General features: G+C 42.6%; 1 protein-coding gene across 1 annotated transcript in view; it reads right to left on the bottom strand.

Annotated features, from left to right (window-relative positions):
* Nucleotides 1-5147: 5147 nt before the first annotated feature.
* The window catches only part of LOC144685774 (fibroblast growth factor receptor 4-like), a 65048-nt gene continuing 47509 nt past the window's right edge, over nucleotides 5148-22686 (bottom strand). Inside the window, exons 12-18 of the mRNA XM_078550638.1 lie at nucleotides 21398-21508; nucleotides 20262-20452; nucleotides 19510-19632; nucleotides 13860-13930; nucleotides 12662-12799; nucleotides 8715-8820; nucleotides 5148-6028 (exon numbers count right to left, since the gene is read on the bottom strand). Coding sequence (XP_078406764.1) covers nucleotides 5870-6028; nucleotides 8715-8820; nucleotides 12662-12799; nucleotides 13860-13930; nucleotides 19510-19632; nucleotides 20262-20452; nucleotides 21398-21508 — 899 coding nt within the window. The 3' untranslated portion in view covers nucleotides 5148-5869. The remainder of the gene's footprint in view (nucleotides 6029-8714; nucleotides 8821-12661; nucleotides 12800-13859; nucleotides 13931-19509; nucleotides 19633-20261; nucleotides 20453-21397; nucleotides 21509-22686) is intronic.

The following is a 22686-nucleotide window of genomic DNA, read 5'->3' on the forward strand; positions in this document are numbered from 1 at the left end:
TCCCAATAAATCACTGGACGACATAACATTCCTTCCTGGCCTCTACAGCTGATATTGTAAATAGTTCCTTCTCAGCTACTGTTTTCTTCTCTTTCAAATTCACTGTAGTCACCCCTTCCTCAAAAAACCTAACGCCAACTCCTCTAACTTTATAATTTATGGACCAATTCCTAACCTCTCTGACTGCTTCAAATTCCTCGAACAAATTGTTGTCTCCAAGATTTTTGCCTGTGTTTCAATGCAATCAGGCAGAGTCGACATGGTTTTGTGAAAGGGAAATCATGTTTGACTAATTTATTGGGAGTCCTTTGAGGAAGTAACAAGCAACATGGATAAAGTGGAACCTGTGGCTGTGCCTTCCCAGAAAACATTTGACAAGGTGCCACATCAAAGGTTGCTACGCAAAAGAACTTATGGTCAATGGGGTAACATATTAGCATGGATAGATCAGTCTTGACTTTACTGAATGGCGGAGCAGGCTCAAGGGGCTGAATGGCCTACTCCTGCTGCTAATTTGTATGTTTGTATGTTTCCTACAGACCTCTGTTTGAGTTCTTCCGGTCAAGTTTCTTCCTGTCCAAGAATCCCGAAATAGCCATAACCCAAGCCATGAACATCATTCTCTGTGTCTGGAGTATCTTTATCCGATTGGCAGCCATGTTTATAAGCATCACGATCTCAAATTCCTTTCCTAAATCACTTGACCACTCTTCCTTTGAGACTAAGCTGATAACACCCCTCCCCCCATACCATCAAGCATTTATTCACCCCTCCTAATGGCACCTTTTTTTCTTGCTTGACCTTCATTTCATTCTTATCTCACTGTGAAGTGTCTTGGGCTGTTTCTATTTTTAAGTTACTATATAAATGCAAGCTGTTGTTGGTTTACAGTGCCTTTGCTTTTTGCTAAATTGGGATTGTTCCTGCACAGGAAGAGACAAACATCACAAAACTGATTTCATATTAAAATGTCTTTATTTGGCCCTAAAACTGGACAGTTTATTATTGAATGGATACGTGAGGTACACAGACAGGGTTCACAAGGTCAGTCTGGTTCAATGACCTTTTACATACAACAGGATAGACTAGGAAATTGTTCCGGAGATTAAATCAGTCAGGAATTACTTAATTGGCTCTAATTGATTTCAATTATCTATGTAACTCTGAAAATACAGCAAGTGACAAGTTGCTGCTGTGAAGTAGGCCTTCAAATCTCTTCAAAAACAATTTCAGGGAAGATGAAGCCTTCAAACATTTCAACTAGAATATATAATTTCTTTCATAAAAATCAATAAATTAAATGTAATTCTGTGAATTGCAAAAACATACTTTAATTTTACAAGTCAATTGAAACGTTACTAATTTTCTGGAATGTTTCCATCAATGAATTAACTCACCGACTTTGAGGTAAAATGTTTTAGTTGGGAGAAATTCCCATTTCTGTTTTTTTTATCAAATTGTGGCTGGCAATCGGTTTCCTTCACTCTGCCCCAGTGCAATATCCTAGCACAATATTTGAGCTGGTGATTTGGCTGCCTCAAGGACTGATCCTGACAATAGCAGCAAGGAGATTCAAGTGACAGGTAACCTGGGACTCAGACCAAACACCACACAGTTTGGGAACAATTGTTATAACTGCTGTGACTAGGGAATAATACCGTCACTATATGGTGCATAATCTGTATGCGATTGTATTGTTTGTGCATTTGAGTTTAAAGGCATGTGTGTATCATAAGGGAACAGCGTTGTATACAAGAGGGTGTCATTATGGATATGTGTGAGATAGAGCTTTAATGTTGAGTATGTTGGTAATTGTGAGACAAGAACATTGGATTTGTATGTATTTGTGACATGGGATTATGTGGTATGTACAGGAAATAGGTTGTTTTCTGTATATAGATATCACATACATGAGGTGTTACATTCACAATGTGTTTGATATCAGAATTCACAATTTTGAGGCCAGTGATTCTTAGTGATTCTTCACCAAGTCTCTGGTAGAAGACCACCCAGACAAGCAGTAAAACCCTGCTGTGTGCTTTTAAAAATGTATGGACACTCACAAAAAAAATTGTAGAAGTATTCTTGTGTACAAATCACTTACAATATAATTGATTAATACTTAAACAATATTATTGATAAAATTAATCTAATATATGGATTGTTATTTTAATGCAGTAATCAGCCTACAATTCCATTCAAGGTGATATGAAAATATAGGCTCATTAATGACATTATTTCTTTAACTGCTGATTCTTTCCTCCCAATATATCTTGTCATAATTTCCAAAATGTTGTTGGTATTTTCACAACATAGATGTTTAAAAAATTGACTCAGTAATTGAGCGGCACCAGCCTTGGTAAGACTAGGGTACATTAATTGTCTGACATCAGCCTCAGTAAGACCAAGGCACAGTATCATGATGAACTCAATCTCAAATAGTAGCACTACAACTGGATGTGTTGCGAAACCAGATGGATTGTATAGCATGAAGACCCCTCTGTTTCTAGATTAATGTCACTGGAATTCCGACATGAGGCTCAGGTGAAAATCCTTCCTGTTGTCTTACAATGTGGTTTCCATGGAGATTGTTTATTAATTCAGTTTAAGCTTTGAGGAGGCATAAAATGCTTCATCGCTAGTAAACCAATATTACTCAGTAGCTCAATGATCATTCCCTCTCTGGGTTTTGCCTTTACCCTGTACTGTTCTTAGGGAAGAAAAAAATCTCAATTTAGGGCAACAAAGTCATGAATCTCCTATTGAAAAGGCTGGAAAAAAGACCCGGTGAATCTATCTAGTCAGTAATTGAGAGATTTAGATCAAGTTTAATCAACAAGTTTGTCTGTAGGGATAGGAAAGTGGAGTTGATGTAGAAGATCAGCCATGGACTTATTGAATGTTGGAGTAGGTCTGAGGGACCATATGGAAATCTCTTGCTCTTATTTCTTATGTTTATATTCATTAGCTGAGCCAATTTTAAGGGAGTGTATGAGGAGACAGTAGATATCAGCTAGCTAAAAGAAATGAAAAATTTTGTGTGGTTGAAAGGTGATTTAAATGAATTGATTCTATGAATCACGGAGATGCCACCAGTGTTAGTTTTAGCAATGGTCCTTTATTGGTAAATGTTAATATGGATGTCAGGGTGCAATCCAGACTCTGGATAACAGTTTTAGTTCAATTCTTAATTCCTCCCTACACTAGGGTGAAACACAGCCCCACTGGTTTGGAGTGGAACATGCAAGCTGGCAGTCCTGTTTCTTCTGTGAGGACTGCAATCCTGCCAGCTCAAGGGAGGGCATGTTCAGGGCTGGTGTTTGACCTTCCTGATTTTGTTTTATCCCAGAGTTGATTTTAAGTACTGTTCCAGCTTCTTACCATTTCACTTGAACTGCTGTATCAGTCCACAGCAGGCTTTGAGGCAACAAGCATCTCCAAGAGGAAGAAAAAACAAAGGGGAAAGAGCAGAAAGGAACCAGCAATCATTGTTACAAAGTGTTGTTGGTGCTGAAGGTATCAGGCATCCATGAGGAACCTCCAGCAACATAACGGACGGAGGGGAGAAGCTTTCAGTCTTGTGCTTCAGCCTCTTTTGCCCATTGGTAAAATTGTGCACAATAAAATGCACAATTACTGTAAATCCCTGCTCTGCCAACTATATCTCAGAACTCTTCAGTTGTATTGTTGACAAAAGGCACCTTCATTGTAGTACCAGTTTATGAAAAAATAATTTATAAAAAAAAGGCAACAATTCGTTTGCAATAAACATGCCAACATAAGACACTTTGTACAGCTACATTCAATTCAATCTTATTTACAAGAAATGCCATTGATAGAAGGGCAGGACATTTCAGGCATTGTGGATGACTCTGTTGGTCACATGGTGAAGGGTCCTGAGGTCATATTTGTACCCATAATGCTAAAGTCTCTTTCTTATCTGGTCAGAAGGCACCCTATTTACAAATACTGCAGCAGAGCTAACTTCTCATCAGCCACTGAGTTTTGGCACATCAGTAACTGACTTTAAAATAATGTATGAATTTGACAAACAGCAGCAGCTTAGCATTCTAACAGTAACATTGTATTTTTTTGGTGGTCTCTACCTTGACAACAGCCACTGGCAGCATGATTACCATAGTGGCAATGCTCCCTGAAGAGACAGTATCCCTGATACAAGCCAGCTGTCAACATTCCTGCATCCCACTGTCTCTAAGAATGCCAAGGAAGCAAAACTTCACAGCTGAAATAAATTGAAGCATTGACCCCAGTCCTCTGGACCCTGAACCAGTGGGATATAGATTCATTATTGTAATTTCTCTGCCCCCTCCCCCACTGCTCCTTCCCCCAAATTGCCAATCTAAGATGCCTAAGTGTGTGGTGCAAAGTTCTCGCAGCAGGTGAAGGGTAAACTTATAATGAAAGCTACTTATATTTTCATGCCCTTGAAGCTGGCTGTTCTTTCTCCTCTCAGCAACTGTGTGTATGGGATAAGAGACCTGGAAATGGGCAAATAACAAGAACAGGGAGTCTTACTGATAAGAAAAAAAACACAAAATCCGAATGTTCTTTTCCACAGATCGCTCCAATAGCTACTGTAAATAATTCTAGACCATAAAAATATTGAAATTAATAACCAGAAAAGGAAGTATGACTGCCAATAATTTTGGACATGCTACTTAAAGAAAAAATTCAGCAACAAATATTTTGCTATTTTACAGTTTTCTGCAGGGTTTATAACAGTGAACCGATGATTATCTGGATAAATGGTGCTGCAAACAGCTGGACCAGCTGTTTCCAGACTGTTCTATTCACACAGAAAAAGAAAATTTTCTACAAAGGAGAGTTGCTATGGTAATAGCTCTTGCGAGACTAGTCACTGTGTTTAAAGGCAAAGGTGAATACAGCGAAGTAGTTGGATAAATGATCATACCATTGTGTCACCAATTGTGTCTGGAGTTTCAAATCTATTATTTTTTAAATCAAATATTTGAAAAAACAAGCAAATTTGAGCAATTCTTCTCATGGACATTATGTGGTGAGTTCAGTCACTGGATCTTCACAGCAGGCTGTTCCAGGAAAAGAGCCAGCCCGGATGTAATACCATCTCATTGGGGTTGAGTATGCTAGGCAGTGCTACTATAGTGTTGTAATTTAAGAAGATAGAGTTGATCTTTTTTATTGAGAATGTTAGTCCAGGAATTCCATGCTAACACACTTTCGCTTCATCTGTTCCAATCATTGAAGTTTACGATGAATCACAATAAAGGTCGAAGCATGTGGTAAGATTCTTGTACAGTAAATGTACTTTTTTTTTAACTGGTTGATTCTTTGCAAGTGGACAATTCTTGATCTTAATTGCTTTTCAGATTGTTCTTCTAGCCTAGGTGTATTTCCTATTCCAGGTAAATTCTCTACTTGTCTCTGATGTAACTAAGTTTATACTTCTTCACTGGCATAGGTCATCGTGCTGGGATGCGGCAAGTCCTTTGTTAATGTCTTGAAGCAAAGCTCAAAATCATGATGATCACCGTAAAGGGTAAAGCACAGAGCTCCGTTGATAGGGAGTTCTACTGCTTCCCTATGCATGAACACACAGAGCTTCCCTCCATTCAAATATGGCTTTCATTGTCAAAATTATCAATGTCAGATGGCAAGAATTTTGATAAGTCAGAATCAAAGACGGTTATAATAGTTTTACATAGCCACGCTGTGTGAGAGGATTTTCTTCTGCAAGAGATATTTCATATCTTTCAGGAAGAAGCAGGTCTTAAGGAAATTCCGTTTCTATCCAGTTTTGAACCACCCCCAAAGTACCACCTGGGGAAAGTAGCATTGTTGAGCCAAGAGTTGCAGAATGACATAACTCTCAAGTCCTGATTCTAGTGTTACAGTCATGATAGTTGAGTAAGCAAGGGTCATCAGACAAAGGCTCATGGGCAAAGACAGAGTCATTCGAAGAGCATGTACTGTTGCTGTCTTCACACAAGGGAGAATACTGCTCAAAAGGAGTGGAGAGGTCCAAATACTGTTGAGGGAGAAAATTCAGGCACACTTACTTCATATCACAATCATTTACAAAATACAGTATATGTTAAGAACAAAGTTATCATTGGACTTTTACATACCTAACTGTTATAAATTTTTCTCTGTAATAAGGGAACTGGAGTGTGTAGTTGGTTATTACACTGACTTTTTACATTTCAGGCTTAGGTTCCTATCCAGCCTATGGATAGAATGAGTCTCCTCTGTTTAAATGAAATGCAAGTTACCAGGTTCAATCCAGTTTTGAATGAACACTAACATAATTAAGCAAAATTTTACTTGAAAATCTCACCACAGGCTGCTAAGCCAGGTGATGTAGGAAATGGAGATACTTGTACAGCAGAAATGTTCTTCTGAGGCTGCGGGGTGGGGGCGGTCAAGGTACATTGGTGAAGCATTTTATCCATTATGTAGCTGACAAAGGAATGTTTGCATTCCACATAGTGAGCATCTTACACCCTTGCTGGGCACATAGATACACCAAAAAAGAGGAATGACTTTTTTTGCTTCAAATTGTCTTCTGCTATGTCACAATTCATATAGATTATCCCAATGTTCTTATATTCAATTACATGGAGTGCTATCAGGTGGAATTTTCTGCTTCTGCCAGCAGGGGGAACCATGCAGGGTGGGGGCACTTAATTTGGCAGGAGGCAAAAAATCTATTTCCTGATGGTGGAATAAACTGTTGGAATTTTGTTCTCCCGGCTTTCAAGGCAGGTTGAGCTTCCTGACGAACAATGTCGGGAACCCCATTTGCATGCATTGGCACCTCATGCATGCTCATTAAAAGGCCACCTCGCTGGAATTAAACTTTCCCTCAAATTAAGTACCCTACCAGTGAGAATTTAGAAGTTCATTTTTACAATTGTATATAAGTGACGTGCACCTGGCGAGCTTCACCTTTTCCCTGACTTTGCGGTCCGTAGATGTTGTTTTCTCCTTCTTGGGGACCCAGTATAACTTCATTCAAGGTCAGCACATGGCTGACTAAAGGGACACCATAATAATCATGAGGCAACTGGGTGTCAAAGATGCTCACTTGTGTTCTCCTCTCTATGGTGAAGCCCGCGTTGCAGCAGGTTTATTCCCAACTCATGGGTCTCAGAACATCACCCAGCAAGGTGTGGAGCTGCCGTTCATTCTGTGCTATTTGCCATCGGCTGCAGTCAGAGGCAGGGATGAAGGGAGGGAGGGAGGTGGAGGGCTGCCAACCTGCGACTCCAAACCTCCACCCCCCTGGGTGAATGGTCACGGCTGACAAGGGATCATGTGGTTAGTCTTTCTATGCTGCCAGTGCAATGGTCTCTCTATAGAGTCTTGAGGATAGAGGAGGCAAGTGGAAAAGTGTCCGCATAAGGCTTCTTGCACATGGCTCTCGTCACCCTGGTCAAAGAGCAATGTTTCCATACACAGTCACGAATGAACAAGAGGAACACCCATCTCTGGTCCTTTACTTGGAAGGGGTTGGGTGGGGATGCCATTACTAGATGGAAGCCAAGTGGAGGGCTTAGCACTTGCCTGCTGGCTTTAAGATGGAAGGAAACTTGTAAAGGACACGCTCGCTTAATATATCGCTTCAATTCGTTCACACAGCCACTGAGGCGCCAATGATGTAGGCTGCAGCCAAGCCTGCCTTAGTAATGGTTCTCATCCAGATAAGGAGGAGGGCCCATCGCAGGTTGGCACCAAGCCAGCAGGAGCAAAGGCCTGAGCAGCAAGAGACAGTGGGGCCTCGATAAGGTCAAAAGGCTGGCAAACATGGACCACTGCAACAGTGAGCATTGGCCTGACAATGGGTGTATCGCTGGCAGTACTCTTATCTGGAGATGAGCGAAAGGCAATGCTGGAGGTGCCCTCGTATGTCCTGGAATGTGGTTGCTCACATCTGCAAGCTTCTCTAGTATCATCTACGGCTGCAAGGACTCTGGAGGATTGGCGCAGAGCTCCTGGCCTGCAGTGAGTGACCTGGGAAAGGACAGCATCCGGGTGCTTTTACATATGGCACCAGGACCTTTGACCCCATCTAGTAATGGTGGGGTGGGCGACTTACTGCCACAAAATTCACCGAGCTCCTCAACCCCAGCAAGAATAAGGCAACTATCCCACCCACCACTGCACTTAGTTGGAATCTTTCAATCTGGATACCATCATCTATCTTAAAAAGAATCAGATAAAAGTTGCTTTTGGAGTGGTTACCTTGGAGGTCAAGGACTATTTGCTCTACTGCAAACAAGGCTATCAATAATACTCATTATCACTGGGATCACATTATTTCTATCTGTTGGATGAATGAGATGGCTTTGGGAAAGATTGGGCTTGTGCAACAGCCTTTCTTCTTCTATTTGTTCATGGGAATTTCTGGCAACGACAGCATTTCTTTGCCGATCTGTTATTTGCCATTGAGAAGGTGCTGCTGAGCTGTTTTGTTGAACAACTTCAGTCTGCAGGTACGTCCACAGTACAGTACTGTTAGGTAGGGTGTTCCAGAACTTTGAGCCTGGGACGATGAAGGAACAGCAATCTATTCCCACGTCAGGACTGTGTATGACTTGGAGTCACACTGTAAGAGGTATTTTGCTTTTGGTACATTCGGATGCACAGAGGAAGAAATCTGTTTAGGGGAGAAATCTTGAAAGCACAGCAAATGCACTATGAGGTGCACTAACCTCATCTGATATTGAAGTCAAGACTTTGTCAAGTTCTGCCACCAGCTGTTTGAATGTTGGTCTCTGAGAAGACACTGCATGCCAGCACTCCCTCATCAGCAAATACCTATAAGAGAGAAATACAATTTTTAGGATCCAATAGTTGACAATAGTTTCAGACAATCACACATGTTGGACGACACGTAATCCAGTCCGCCACAGTGGGAAACATGGCGGCCAGGTCCAATTAGCTGTGGGAGAGTCCGCACGTCAGTCTCCCAGTAGATGGAAAATCTCCTGGGCTTAAGCCAGAGGCGGGAATGGGCCCGTGCGGGAAACTTGTTTACATGTAGTGGGATGTCAATTCAGCTCATTAATGAGACAATTGTTAACAATTATCCCTGAGCCCACTGGTATTTGTTGGTGGCTCAGGGATTAAATGGGAGTCGCACGGCTTTCCCTGACTCCGAAGGCCGCCCAGCAAACTCTGTCAGGTTTGCCAGCAGCCTACCAGATGGATCCCTCATTGTCAGGCTCTCTGTGTCCAAACAAGGCGCCTGACATCAGGAAGGGGAGCGCCACTGAAAGCCACCCCCTTTCCCTTGCCTCTGACACCCCCCCAACCCTCCTACTCCTGCAACCCACTTCCTGAAACACCCGTCCTGCCCTCACTCCCCTGAGACCAGGAATCCAGCGGTGGTGAAGTTGCTGGAGAGCTGCCAGCAGCAGCCACCACTCCCAGTGGTGCTACCAGCAATGGAAAGCTGCTGGCCTCTGATTGGCCAGCAACTCTCGGCAGGCAGGATTTCTGCCACCAGGATCTTAAGATCTACTCCTGCTTCTATTTCTTATTATCAGATAGTCTGCATGTGTTAAAGACGGCCTGCCCTTCTTAAGGGAAAATTACACCCATTATACAGAAGCAGCTGATCACTGTGGAGGAATTGTCCATGTGGAAAAGCACACCAAATGGAGAAACAGGCAAGATAGAAAGCTCCCAGATTTTGTGCTGTGGCGATGGAGGCATTAGTACAAAGGTGGAAAGAAGGAGAGAAAGAATGAATGGCCACCAAGGCACAACCTGAGGAGGGAATGAGAGCAAATGGCCAGGGTGGTCAATTACCAAAGTTTGGCTCCAAGGACCTGGCAGCAGTGCTTCAAGAAGTTCAATGACCTCATTTCAATGGTCAATATCAGTGAATGTATCTCCCAAGGGCATCTCTTCCCTTCGCACCACCAACCTCTCACATTTCTTAATGAACCATATGATTATCACTCAGCCATCTGGAATCAGGACTCATGCCTAACATTCAGATGCTCCATCTCATCCTCACACATGTACCAACACTGCCAGCCCAACATTCAACTCTCACTGCCTCCACATACGTTCAGTTATTCATCCATGTCACATCACTCAAACACACTGCAGCGCAATTAGACATTCTTCCCTTTCTCTTGCACTAAAAGGTGGCCCATAAAAGGAAGAAACAGAACAGAACCAGAGAGGGACAGACATGCCTGCTTCAGCCAAGCCCTTTGGAGGAGATGGTGCTCCACATCATTAGGACGGCAGTGATACAGCTCATGCATGTGAATGCTAAGAACGTTCAGGATGATGTTATGTTCCTACCTTATGCACTTTCTCAAATCCCACCTCACCCTCAATCTGTTATTGGCATGACGTTCAAGCTGCAGATTGTGTGACCGTGGGCTTCTTGCTGTCCTTCTCTCACCCAACCCTCCCCTTGTACATTTATGCTTTCAGATACTTAAGAACTCCTGTCTGGCCAGCCAATGCAACATCATTACCAAGGGCAAGAGCTATACCAGACCTCGGATGAAGAAACACCATCACTTGATCTGACAATCACAGCCACTAGCTCAAATATTGGCACTGCACATACCCTTGAGGGTAGTATAGAGTTGGGATCTTCAAATGGTGCGTCATCAGGCAAAAGTGGGGTGCAGCCAATGTGTCATTCCCAGGGGGCACAGTCACAGACTAATTCTACTGGACAGAACTCAGATGAGGACTTTGATGGGACGGTACTGGAGAACACTGATGAGCATGCACATCGAGAACCTTGGTGTTTCGGTAGGCCTGCCCTAGAGCCTGTTGTCATTGACAAGGAGCATGGAGGAGTCCGGCTCCAACTTTGCACAGGGCTTTGTGCAGAGCTTGGAGCCCATCCTTTTCAGTGTGGAAGTGGTGGCCAACTCCACCACCACATTTGTGGACCCACCAATGATGCAATGTCTGGAGCCCCCTGCCTCAGCTTCAATTGCAGCACTGGTGTCTCAGTGCTACAGTGCAAGCTCAAACAGTGGTAATCTATATTTACTGCCATGCAGGCTCAGATTGCTGCCAATGTAGCTGCATATCTCAAGGATCAAAGTATCATGCAGGTTCTCACTGTCTAGCAATCTGCTGGATTACTAGGATTGCTGAGGCATTGCCCCAGGGGTGTGGTAGTTGCTGTATGGTCAATAGACCTGCTGTTCTCTCTCTGGATACTAGTGTTCATGCTCCCACCACTGTCACTTTGCCAGTCCCTCTGCTGTTGTTTCTTAGCCTGCCAGTTTAGACTGTGATACTGCAGTCCAAAATGAGGACCTAAAGGCCGAGAGCTGCTCAAGGTCAACCTACAAGGCTATCTGCAGTTTCCTCCAGTGAAAATTAGTAGCCTTCTATCAGCCATGCTGCAGCCACTGGGATAGCACTGTGTAGGAGAACAAGGATAGGCAAAAGAACATGGGAAACAATCACTTAGGGGATGCATAAGGGAAAAAGGCTCAGTTTTGTTTGTATACAGGTAATTGGATGTGTTGTTTGTTTGTTTGTGTCATATCTTCGCATCCACTTTATTCCCTTTGGGAAATAGTATAAGTGTTTGAAGGATTAGCAAGCTGATTATCAACCTGTTTGAATTGTATGCATTGTTATATAAAGTTGATATGGAAAGGTTTTTTGCGGGTGTCTTTTATTTCAGGATTTTAGCCAGGAGGATACAGTGATGGTCTGTAGCAAATGGATTAAAAGCAGGGAAATTGTGGACCCACGTCCCTGCCTCCTCCTCCTTGTTCCCCCGAACTGGCCTCTGAATGCTGAGTGGCATGGACTGCACCCTCATGGTAGTCAGGTCACAGCAGACCATAATGCACTTTGACACCCACTCTAGTGTGTACTGGAAGGCTCCCACTGAGCGAGCCAGGCAGCAAAACCATTGCTTCAGGATGATGACTTGCTTCATATGTTCCTTGTAGTTGAATGGCCCTAGTTAGAGCTGCAGGTGGCAGAGAAGTGTCCTGAGCTAGATGGACATTGGATGTGCCTTGTCACAGCTCCAGGCTCCCCAGCCTCTAGCTTGTTGTGGTGGCTGAAAGATGGCAAGAACGGCAGACTGCCTCAGGATGATGACGCATGATTGCTGTTGGAAGTGCTGGGAATTGGTGTGCCTACCATTTTCAGTTGCTCCAGCTTCCATAGCACTGTCAGTAATGTCACCAAATTTTGCAGCCACACAGATAACCCAAGCCACACACAGTCAGCCGTGTTGAAGGTGCCTCTACCAATCCTGCACAGCATATTTATCTGGATGTGCCTTTTAAGTCTACAGGTGCTTCATAAGACTATAGCTGCTGTCTCAAAATGTTGAAAGAACAAAGGCATTCTGTTACAATTGAGTTCTGATTGTATCTACCTTATGTATTTTCCCTGTTATGTTAAGTTGTTCTGGGTCCCTTAACAATGCTAATAAGGGTATGTTGTAAACACTCATATCTTCGTTTTTCCTACTCTTCTTTCTGTCATTAACAGTCAATTTCACTCTCCCAGGGGAGCTGTGTTCACAGAGGTTGTTGGGATTGCAGAATCCGTATTTTTTTTTAAAACTAATAGCTGAAAAAGGTAAAGAAAAGTTTAGAAAGTTTATATGTAAAACCAAATGCAATGCTGATGAGTTACTTACAGCTCATGTGTACAGTTGGATGGCTTGTCCATTCGATGGCCCTCCTTGAGAAGTTTGAAGAGCTCCTCCACAGGGATTCCGGGATAGGGAGAGCCACCAAGTGTGAAGATCTCCCACATCAAGACCCCAAATGACCATCTGCATTGGGAATAAGCCAAGCATTCATTCTGTTGTCTAATTACTTGAAAACATTCCAGGTCATGATCATCAGTATTGTGATTGAGAGAATTTACAAATGATCCACAATATGTTTTCATGAAATGATGAGAATGGCATCAAGTGCAATTTTACTTTCATACAGCAAGGCTGGATTAATCACACTGTTCATAATTCAGCAATTTAAAATAAAACTCATTTTTTCAAGGGATCACAAGGTAATTAGAGATGATGAAGGAAGCCGTTTGTTCCATTTGTATTCATCCAACCACTCACCCCTTTGTAGTATTCAATTCTTGCTTTATAATTAAAAGTACCTTTCTCTGGTTGAAAGCTGTGTCCCCTAGCTCTCATCTCAAAGATTAATTGAAAGCAATATTCTGGGTTAACACTTTCTATATCCTTAACATGTTCCATAATATCACTTCCTCTGTTTTGCCTCTGGTACTGTACCATTTTTCTTGTTTCTTGTTGTCAGGTGCAACCATGGCTTCTAATGTCAGTAATGAATAACTCAGATCTCTTCACCTTCCTAGCTGCCTATGTGACAGAGAGCATGTAGTCTGAATTCCACCCCCCCCCACTTTCCCCTCTATAGGATAACTCATATATTGGATACTCAGACTATCCCACCTTGTCTGCTGAATGAGAGATGGCAAGTGGCTCAGATCATCCTGCCTCCTCTAGATAAAGGTATGCCCTGCCCTTCTCATTGCAGCAGGACTTACAACATGGTTAACACTCACACCTACACTATATTGTATCTTGAATGGTCCTTTCAATTGCAGTGGATTCCACAAAGTTAATCACATCCAGAATAAATTATATTCAAAGTTAAATAGGAGCCTCCCTCAGTAAAGTGTATTAATATTTTGACAGAATGTCTAACTTGTCAATCCATTCAGTGCAGAGTGAAATAACTTAACACTGGCAGGCTCCTGTCAATCATCTAGACTAGCTTTCTTACATTCAGTACAGCCTGTTCAGACTGAGCAAGAGGAAATCCAATACTTAAGGGCACTTAAACATGATCAGTACTCACACGTCACTTTGGTGTGTGTACACTCTGTCAAACAAGGCCTCTGGCGCCATCCACTTTACTGGCAAGCGACCCTGAAATGAAACATCAAAGTCATCATCAGTCAGCCTAATATCCCCTTTGGACAAATTAAATGTACTTTCACATTAACATCTATGGCAAACTTTCAGCCATAGGTTCATGCGTCAGAGTTTCAAATATTACAATAAACTATGTGCACTGGGACTGTCCAGAGCACATTACTTAGTTGGGCCTACAATACTATATTTATTTGTGTTTGCTTCTTTCCTCTTTCTGACATGGATGCGATTTTATTAATATGAATAGTGCTCCAACAGTTTTCCCAAAGATATTGGGACTCTATTCAAATAAATAGAATTAAATCAAGGTTGACAGATTTGGGAGATCTCAGAGCTGGCATGCTGAGTGTGCTGATCTCAACTGGGCTGGAGGGCAGCATAATTGACCTGCATGTCTGGGGTGGCATAAATGACAACTGTGCTTTCATGACATTTTAAAGTAATCTTACTACTTTTCAGGTCACTGGTAGCCCTATAACTGATTATGTTTAACTGTGTCTATCCTATATATCCTCTAGTTAGCAGGAAGATTCTTCCTGTTTCCACCTCACTGGAAGTTTGTTATATCTGTACCCAAAATAAGCCACGCATTTTGCTTTAGTCTTAAAATTGCTTTAGGGGCTGATCCTTTCAGTCCTCAGTAATTCAAATAGAACCTTGGAATCATAGAAAAGTTACAGCTCAGAAAGAGGCCATTCAGTCCATCATGGCTGCACCGGCCATAAAAGAGTAAAAAAGAAACTAGACACTCATTTTTAATCCTACTTTCCAGCACCTGGTCCATAGCCTTGCAGGTTACAGCACATCAGGTGCAGACCCTGGTACCTTCTAAATGAGATGAGCGTTTCAGCCTCAACCACCAATTTAGGCAGTGAATTCCAGATGCCCACCACCCTCTGGGTGAAAAGGTTTATCCTCATGTGCCCTCCACTCCTTCTACCAATCACCTTAAATTGACGCACCCTGGTAATTGACCCCTCAGCTAGGGAAACAAGTCTGTCCTGCCTTCCCTATCCAGGCCCTTCATAATTTTGTACACCTCAATTAGGTCACCCCTCAGCCTCCCCTGTTCTAAGGAAAATGACCCTAGCCTATCCAATCTTTCCGCATTGCTGCAATTTTCAAGCCCTGGCAGCATTCTTGTAAATCTCCTCAGTACTCCCTCGAGAGCAATTATGTCCTTCCTGTAATTTGGTGACCAGAACTGTACGCAAAATTCCAGCTGTGGCCTAACCAGCATTTTATACAGTTTCAGCATTACATCCCTGCTTTTGTATTCAAAACCTCATTCAATAAAGGAAAGCATTCTATATGCTTTCTTTACCCCTTATCCACCTGTCCTACCACTGTCAGGGACCTGTGGATATACACTCCAAAGTCTCTCACTTCCTCTACCCCTCTCAATATTCTCCTGTTTATTAACTATTCCCTTGCTTTGTTTGCCTTCCCCAAATGCATTACATCACACTTTTTGGGATTGAATTTCATTTGCCACTTTTCCATGCACTCAACCAAACCATTGATATAATTCTGGAGACAACAGCTATCCTCTTCACTGTCAACTAAGCAGCCAATTTTTGTGTCATCTACAAATTTCCCAATCATGCCTCCCCCCACATTTAAGTCCAAATCATTAATATATACAACAACAGCAAGGGCCCCAACACTGAGCCCTCTCAAATGCCACTGGAAACCACTTTCCACTTGCAAAAACATCCATCAACCGTTACCCTTTGTTTCCTGTCGCTGAGCCAATTTTGGATTCAATTCGCCATCTTCCCCTGTCTCCCATGGGATCTCACTTTTCTGACCAGTCTGCCATTTGGGACCTTGTCAGATGCCTTACTGAAATCCATGTAGTCAACATCCACTGCACTACCCTCATCAATCCTCCTTGATACTTTCTCAAAAAATTCTATTAAATTAATGAGACACAATCTTCCCCTAACAAAACCATGCTATCCCTGTTCAATCCGTGCCTTTCTAAATGACAGTTTGTACTGTCTCTCAGAATTAATTCCAATATTTTGCCCACCACTGAAGTCAGACTGATTGGCCTATAATTTTCTGGCCTAAATGTTGGTACAATGTTGGCAGACCTCCAATCCTCTGGTACCCGACCTGTATCTAGTGAGGATTGGAAAATGATCCTCAGAGCATCCACTATTTACTCCCTGGCTGCCTTTAACAACCTGGGATACAATCCATCCGGCCTTGGTTAATTATCCACCTTCAAGGGTGTCAATCCCTCCAGTACTTCCTTTCTCTTATGCTTATTGCATCTAATATTTCGCACCCTCCCCCCCCCTCCTTAACTAGAATGTCTGCATCATCCTTCTCCTTAATGAAGACAGAGACAAAGTGCTCATTGAGAACTCTGCCCACATCTTCAGCATCAATGCACGAGTTACCGTGCACATCTGATAGGCCCTCCCCCTTCCTTAGTTATTCTCTTGGTCTTAATGTACTGGTAAAACATCTTTGGGTTTTCTTTGATTTTACCTGCCAATATTTTTTCATATCATCTCTTTGCTTCCCTAATTTCCTTTTTTACTTCACCCCTGTACTTTCTTTAATCTTCTGGGCTTTCTACAGTATTAAGCTTTTTGTAACGGTCATAAGATTTTTTTTCTGCTTTATTTCACCCTGTATGCTTCTAGATAACCAGCGGGCTCTAGATTTGGCAGTGCCACCCTTTTTCTTTGTGGGGACATGTCTACACTTTGTAGAATTTTGCTTTTGAATATCTCCCACTGATTTGACACGGTTTTCCTTTCTAGTTGTTGTATCCAGTCCACCTTCGCAAGTTGACCTCTCCGCTTGTAAAATTTGTATTTCCCCAATTTAGAACTTTTACTCTTATTCTATCTTTGTCCTTTTCCATAATGATGCTAAATCTAACTGTAGTTAGATTTAGATAGTCACTATCGCCAAAATGGACCCCCACTGCTACTTCATCCACTTGCACAGCTTCATTTCCTGAGACTAAATCTAGAATTGCACCCCCTCTCATTGGGCTTGTTACGTGCTGGCTGAAAAAGTTCTCTTGACTGCAGTTCTAGAATTTTGTGCCCTCTGTGCCTTTAAAATGTTCGTATCCCAGTTGATATTAGGGTAGTTGAAGTCTCTAACCATTACTGCCCTATTGTTTTTGCACTCAGAAATTTGCCTGCATATTTGCTCTTCTAACTCCCTTCCACTATTTGGGGGTCTATAGTACACTCCTAGCAGTGTGGCTGCCCCTTCTTTATTTTTGAACTCAACCCATGTGGCCTCATTTGATGCTTCATTTAGTATCTTACCCTTCCTCACAGCTGTAATTGATTCCTTAACCAATAATGCTACACCCCCACCTTTTTTATCCCTCTCTCTATCTTGCCTGAAAATTCTATAGCCAGGTGATGTTGAGCTGCCATTTTTGCCCTTCTTTAAGCCAGGTTTCCATTATAGCAGTGATATCATGCTGCCATGTATCTATCTGTGCCCTCAGCTCATTGGCTTTATTTGCTATCCTCCTTGCATTTACAAATACACTTAACAATGCCAAATTCCTGTGCTGTACATTGTTGTTCTTTCACAGAGTGCTGACCCGTACTCTGCTAGTCACACATTCTTCTTTCTTACCTTTATGCCACTATCAGCACCTTCTTCAGCCCTTACCACTACCATTAACGCTCCCTTTGTCTTGTGTCATCTTTGTTAATCTCTTCTTAGCGCTCACCTATCACTGACCTTCTATCCAGCTTCACCTGCTCCACCCCCTTAAACAATATAAGCTCCATCACTTTCTACTTCTCTTTAACTCTGAAGAAGAGTCACACGCACTTGAAACGTTAACCCTGTTTCTCACTCCACAGATGCTGTCAGACCTGCTGAGTTTTTCCAGCATTTTCTGTTTTTGTTTTACTTTTTAACCTGTGCTTCTCCTGTTTTTCAGAGTCACTCACTAATTCCCCATCTCCTGTTCCATGCTCTGAATTTGCCCTCAGGTTCCCAGCCCCCTGCCCATCTAGTTTAAACCACCACCTCCCCACCCTCCCAACCGCACTAGCAAGTCTCCCTGCGAGAATATTTGTCCCAATCTTGTTCAGGTGTAGACCGTTTGGCTTGTGCAGGTCCCTCCTTCCCCAGAACTGATCCCAATGCCTCAGAAATCTGATGCCCTCCCTCCTACATCAGCTTTCCAGCCACGTGTTCAATTGCTCCATTTTCCTACTTCTATACTTACTTGCAAATGGGACTGGGAGTAATCCTGAGATTATTGCTTCAGTGGTCCTGCTTTTCAATCTCCTTTCCTAGCTCCCTGAAATCTGCTTTCAAGACCTCACTCCCTTTCCTTCCTAAGTCATTGGTACTAAAGTGTACCACAACCTCTGGCTGATTACCCTCTCCCTGAAGAATGTCCTGCAGCCGCTCCTTAACCCTGACACCAGGGAGGCAACATACCATCCTGGATCATGTCTATGGCAACAGAAACATTTGTCTGTTCCCCTAACTAATGAATCCCCTATCACTACTGCTCTTCCCATCTCCTTCCTCCCCTCCTGTACAGCAGAGCCACCTGTGGTGCCACAAACCTGGCTCTGACTGCACTCCTCCAAGGAACCAATGTCTCACCAGTATCCAAAATAGAAAAATGTTTGGTGAGCAGGATACCAGGGGACTCCTGCACTACCTGCCTAGTTCTCTTGGATTGGCAGTTAGTCACCCATTCCCTTTCTGCCTCCAGGCTCCTAAGTTGCGGTGTGACCACCTCACTGAACGTGTTATCCATATAGCTCTCAGCCTCACGGGTGGGCCAATGTGACTCCAGCTGCTACACAAGCTCTGAAACCTGGAGCTCGAGGTTCTGCAATTGGTGACAGTTCCTGCACATGTGGTCAGATAGGACACCGATTGCACCCACGGCTTCCCACATATTACAGGGTGTGCATTCCACTTGACTGAGCTGTCCTGCCATGGCTTCAATTTTCTTCCCTCATGTTAACTTTATTTTACCTTGTTTACTTCTCTTACTTTATTTCACCTGACCTTGAATTAACTTTACTTCCCTATTCCTTGCGTTTCTTACTGAGATCTAAGTAGCTCCTTCTTCTAAAAAGAATGTGTTTTTCTAATTTTCAGCTACTTAAAGACCCTCCCTCACAGCAGTTTCTCACCAACTGATGAGCTTATGTTTCCCCTGTGATGTCATTCTTGTATGTTTTCTAAATTCAGCTCTCTCATGCAGCTTTTCAACTCCAGGTCTCTCCTGCAGGCTAAGAAAGATGGAGAAAGGCAAAGAAAAGAGCACCTCCCTCCTCTCTTCACCGAACTCCCTTCCCACCAAACCCGCAGTAATTCCACTCTGTAACAGTGCACTCCCTTTTCACTCCCCAGTTTATTTTCTGGCTTTCCTGGATACATGAATTCCCAATCCAATTGTCTCATTTCAGTCCTTGATGGATTTACATTTATGAAGAATGAGTTCAACTAAGGCAGATACATGCTTGTAGTTTCATGGTATTTTGTGCTTAAATAATTCCAGAGAATTGCAGCCCCTTCTGTGCTTGTCAGGGCACTCTGCTACTTACATTGGTGGTTTTCTTGTAGTAATCAATGTTGTTCACACCTCGTGCCAGACCAAAGTCTGCAATTTTCATGACATTGTCTTCAGTTACCAACACATTCCTGGCTGCCAAATCACGATGGATACACTGTAAAAGGCATTAAAACAATATACTTGGTGTACTCACATCTCTGCGCCACAGCACAAGCTTCCAAGTGATGGAAAGTAAAGGAGTACAGTAACACAGAAAAAATCTGGCACAATGTAGTGTTACAATGACAGAGAGTATCGTGCTTATTTGAGGGAATGCTCTTTAACATAGCACATTATTGCTCAATATGTGGCCCACTAGACACTTAACAATGGCTTATTTGCAGTCCAAGTGTCGAAGCTATCAGTGCAGCAGCACTCCTTCATTAAACAGTCAGATGTAAATTATGCTGGACAGCTAAGTGACAAGCCTGGAAAATTTAATCCCCGCCCTTCATGGCTGCTCTTGCTAAATCACTGTAATGTGAGCCGTGTTCCCCTTTGCTTGCGAGGGGTGGATGTTGTTTTTGAACCATCATCCTACTTGTAGAACATGGGAAAAGTGAGATTGTGCCCTTCCCACATTTCTCAGTTCACACGACCTTTCACCTATCCCAAGGGGCCAAAACACATACCCAAACTCCCTAAATTAAATGAACAATCCACCTGGGCCTCATCCAAACAAGCCATCTACAAAACCTCTGTCCAATTTTGTCATATGGAAAGCTAGATTAGTTGATGACTTACCTTCTTAGATGCCAAATATTCCATGCCCCGCGCCACTTGGTAGGCACTGGACACCAGATCTTTAAATGTTAACTGTTCTTCAGGCACCTTTGTAATGTGAAAGTTGTAATCCATACCAGGTGGTCGCCTGGCCCTGAGGTATTCCCGTAAATTACCTTTCGCTGCATACTCCACTATTACATACAGCAAGCCTAGGGTACAAACAGCAGAGTTAAATACTGAACTCTCAGCAAACAGAACTTGACATTTGTAATAAAATTTGCTTCTTTACCCATTTACAGCTTTTGATAGAGTCAGTGTCCTCAGAATTAGCTGCCTTGATATAAATCTTATGTCCAATGCATTGTCATACATAGCATGCATATATAACTTGCATGCAAAGTATAAAAGCAATATAGTCAAAGAATGCTACACCTCCTGCTGTCACATATAAATGTGTAATACTATGTTCCAGTGTGTGATTGTTTTCTGTTCTCTCCTTTCCTTAAAGTAGTGGAGTTTTATGGTTGGTATAGTTAGCACCTGCAACTATCTATTGCCTCATCAAGGTGGCCATTCTTCGCCTACAGCAAATTTTAGCAAGCTATTTGAATGTGGAAAGTATCACAGCTAAGCTCTGGCTGCTCCACAAGCTGAGATCAGCAGAGTGTCGCACTGGGGCAGTGCTTTTGACACTGGTGGAAGTTTTCAGTCCCATGTTAAAGAGACATGCATAACATACTAGCAATGGTGCCTGGAAAATTTCCCATCATAATCAGTCAGAGGAGCCCAGTGTAATACATAGAATGGTGAGTACTCGGATGTATATGAATGTTCACTCTAATGTATCAGAGCAATCTATCATGTGTATTTCATTTTGTGTGTAATATTGCAATGTGTGATACTACAGCATATGTCAGTGTATTTGTATAATATTGCAATGTGGATTTATGAATACTATATGTATGTAATACAGCTATGTATGCACTAGTGTATGTATAATTTTAATACCTTTGTGCATACTCCATAAAATGTACGTTATATAATATTGAATCATGCAGCATTACACTTCTGATTTCTTAACGCTTGTTTAAGTACTGTCAGTGTTGCTAAATTCCTTTACCGTTCTTGGGTATCTGCAGCCATCATACACTCACCATCCTGCGTGCAGGCACCCAGCAAGTTAATGATATTTTTATGCTTATCCATCATCTTCATCATTTCCATCTCAGAGATAAGATCCGCCAGGTCTTTTTCTGTAGCATCATCTAGAGATGAGAATTTAAAATGTTATATTTAAACTATTCCTTCAGGTTGATTTTAGCAAGCGAGAAAAACTATTACTTTTTTTTCTTTATTGTTTCACGGGATGTGGGCATTGCTGGCAAAGCCAGCATTTGTTGCCCATCTCTAATTGCCCATGAACTGAGTGACTTGTTAGGGCAGTTAAGAGTTGACCACATTTCTGTGGGTCTGACAGTCACATGTAGGCCAGACTGGGTAAGGAGGGGATTTTTCCTTCCCTAAAAGTCTTTAGTGAACCAGATGGTTTTTTACAACAATCAACGACAGTTGTCATGGTCACTATCATGGAGGTGAGCTTTAATTTTCCAAATTTATTAATTGAATCCAAATTTCACCAGCTAATGTGGTGGGATTTGAATCCATGTCCCCAGAGTATGAACCTGAGCCTCCGGATTATGAATCAAGTGACATTATCACTATGCCACTATCTTTCCAATTTTCCAACTGAGATCAGAGAGCAGTCACCTGGAGTTGTTTGGAATATTCTATGTGTAACAGGTCGAATTATTAATTTTCCTACTGGGGTCAGTTAGAGAATGTTTTTTTATTCTTTCATGGGATGTGGGTATTGCTGGTTAGGCCAGCATTTATTGCCCATCCCTAATTGCCCTTGAGAAATTAATGATGCCTTCATGAACCGCTGCAGTCCATGTGGTGTAGGTACATCCACAGTGCTGTTACAAAGGGATTTCCAGGATTTTGACCCAGCACCTGTGAAGGAACGGCTATATATTTCCAAATCAGGATGGTGTGAGGCTTGGAGGGAAACCTGCATGTGGTGGTGTTCTCATGGATCTGCTGCCCTTGTCCTTTTTGGTGGTAGAGGTCATGGGTTTGGAAGGTGCTGTCAAAGAAGCCTCAGTGAGTTGCTGCAGTGATCTTAGATTGTACACACTACTGCTACCGTGTGTCAGTAGTGGAGGGAGTGAATGTTGAAGTTGGTGGATGGGGTGCCAATCAAGCAGGCTGCTTTGTCCTGGATGGCGTGGAGCTTCTTGAGTGTTGTTGGAGCTGCACTCATCTCGGCAAGTGGAGGGTATTCCATCACACTCCTGGCTTGTGTCTTGCAGATGGTGGACAGGCTTTGGAGGGTCAGGAGGTGAGTTACTCGCCGCAGAATTCCCAGCCTCTGACCTGCTCT

Source organism: Cetorhinus maximus, chromosome 10 (genome assembly GCF_964194155.1).
Source record: "Cetorhinus maximus chromosome 10, sCetMax3.hap1.1, whole genome shotgun sequence".
NCBI lineage: Eukaryota > Metazoa > Chordata > Chondrichthyes > Lamniformes > Cetorhinidae > Cetorhinus > Cetorhinus maximus.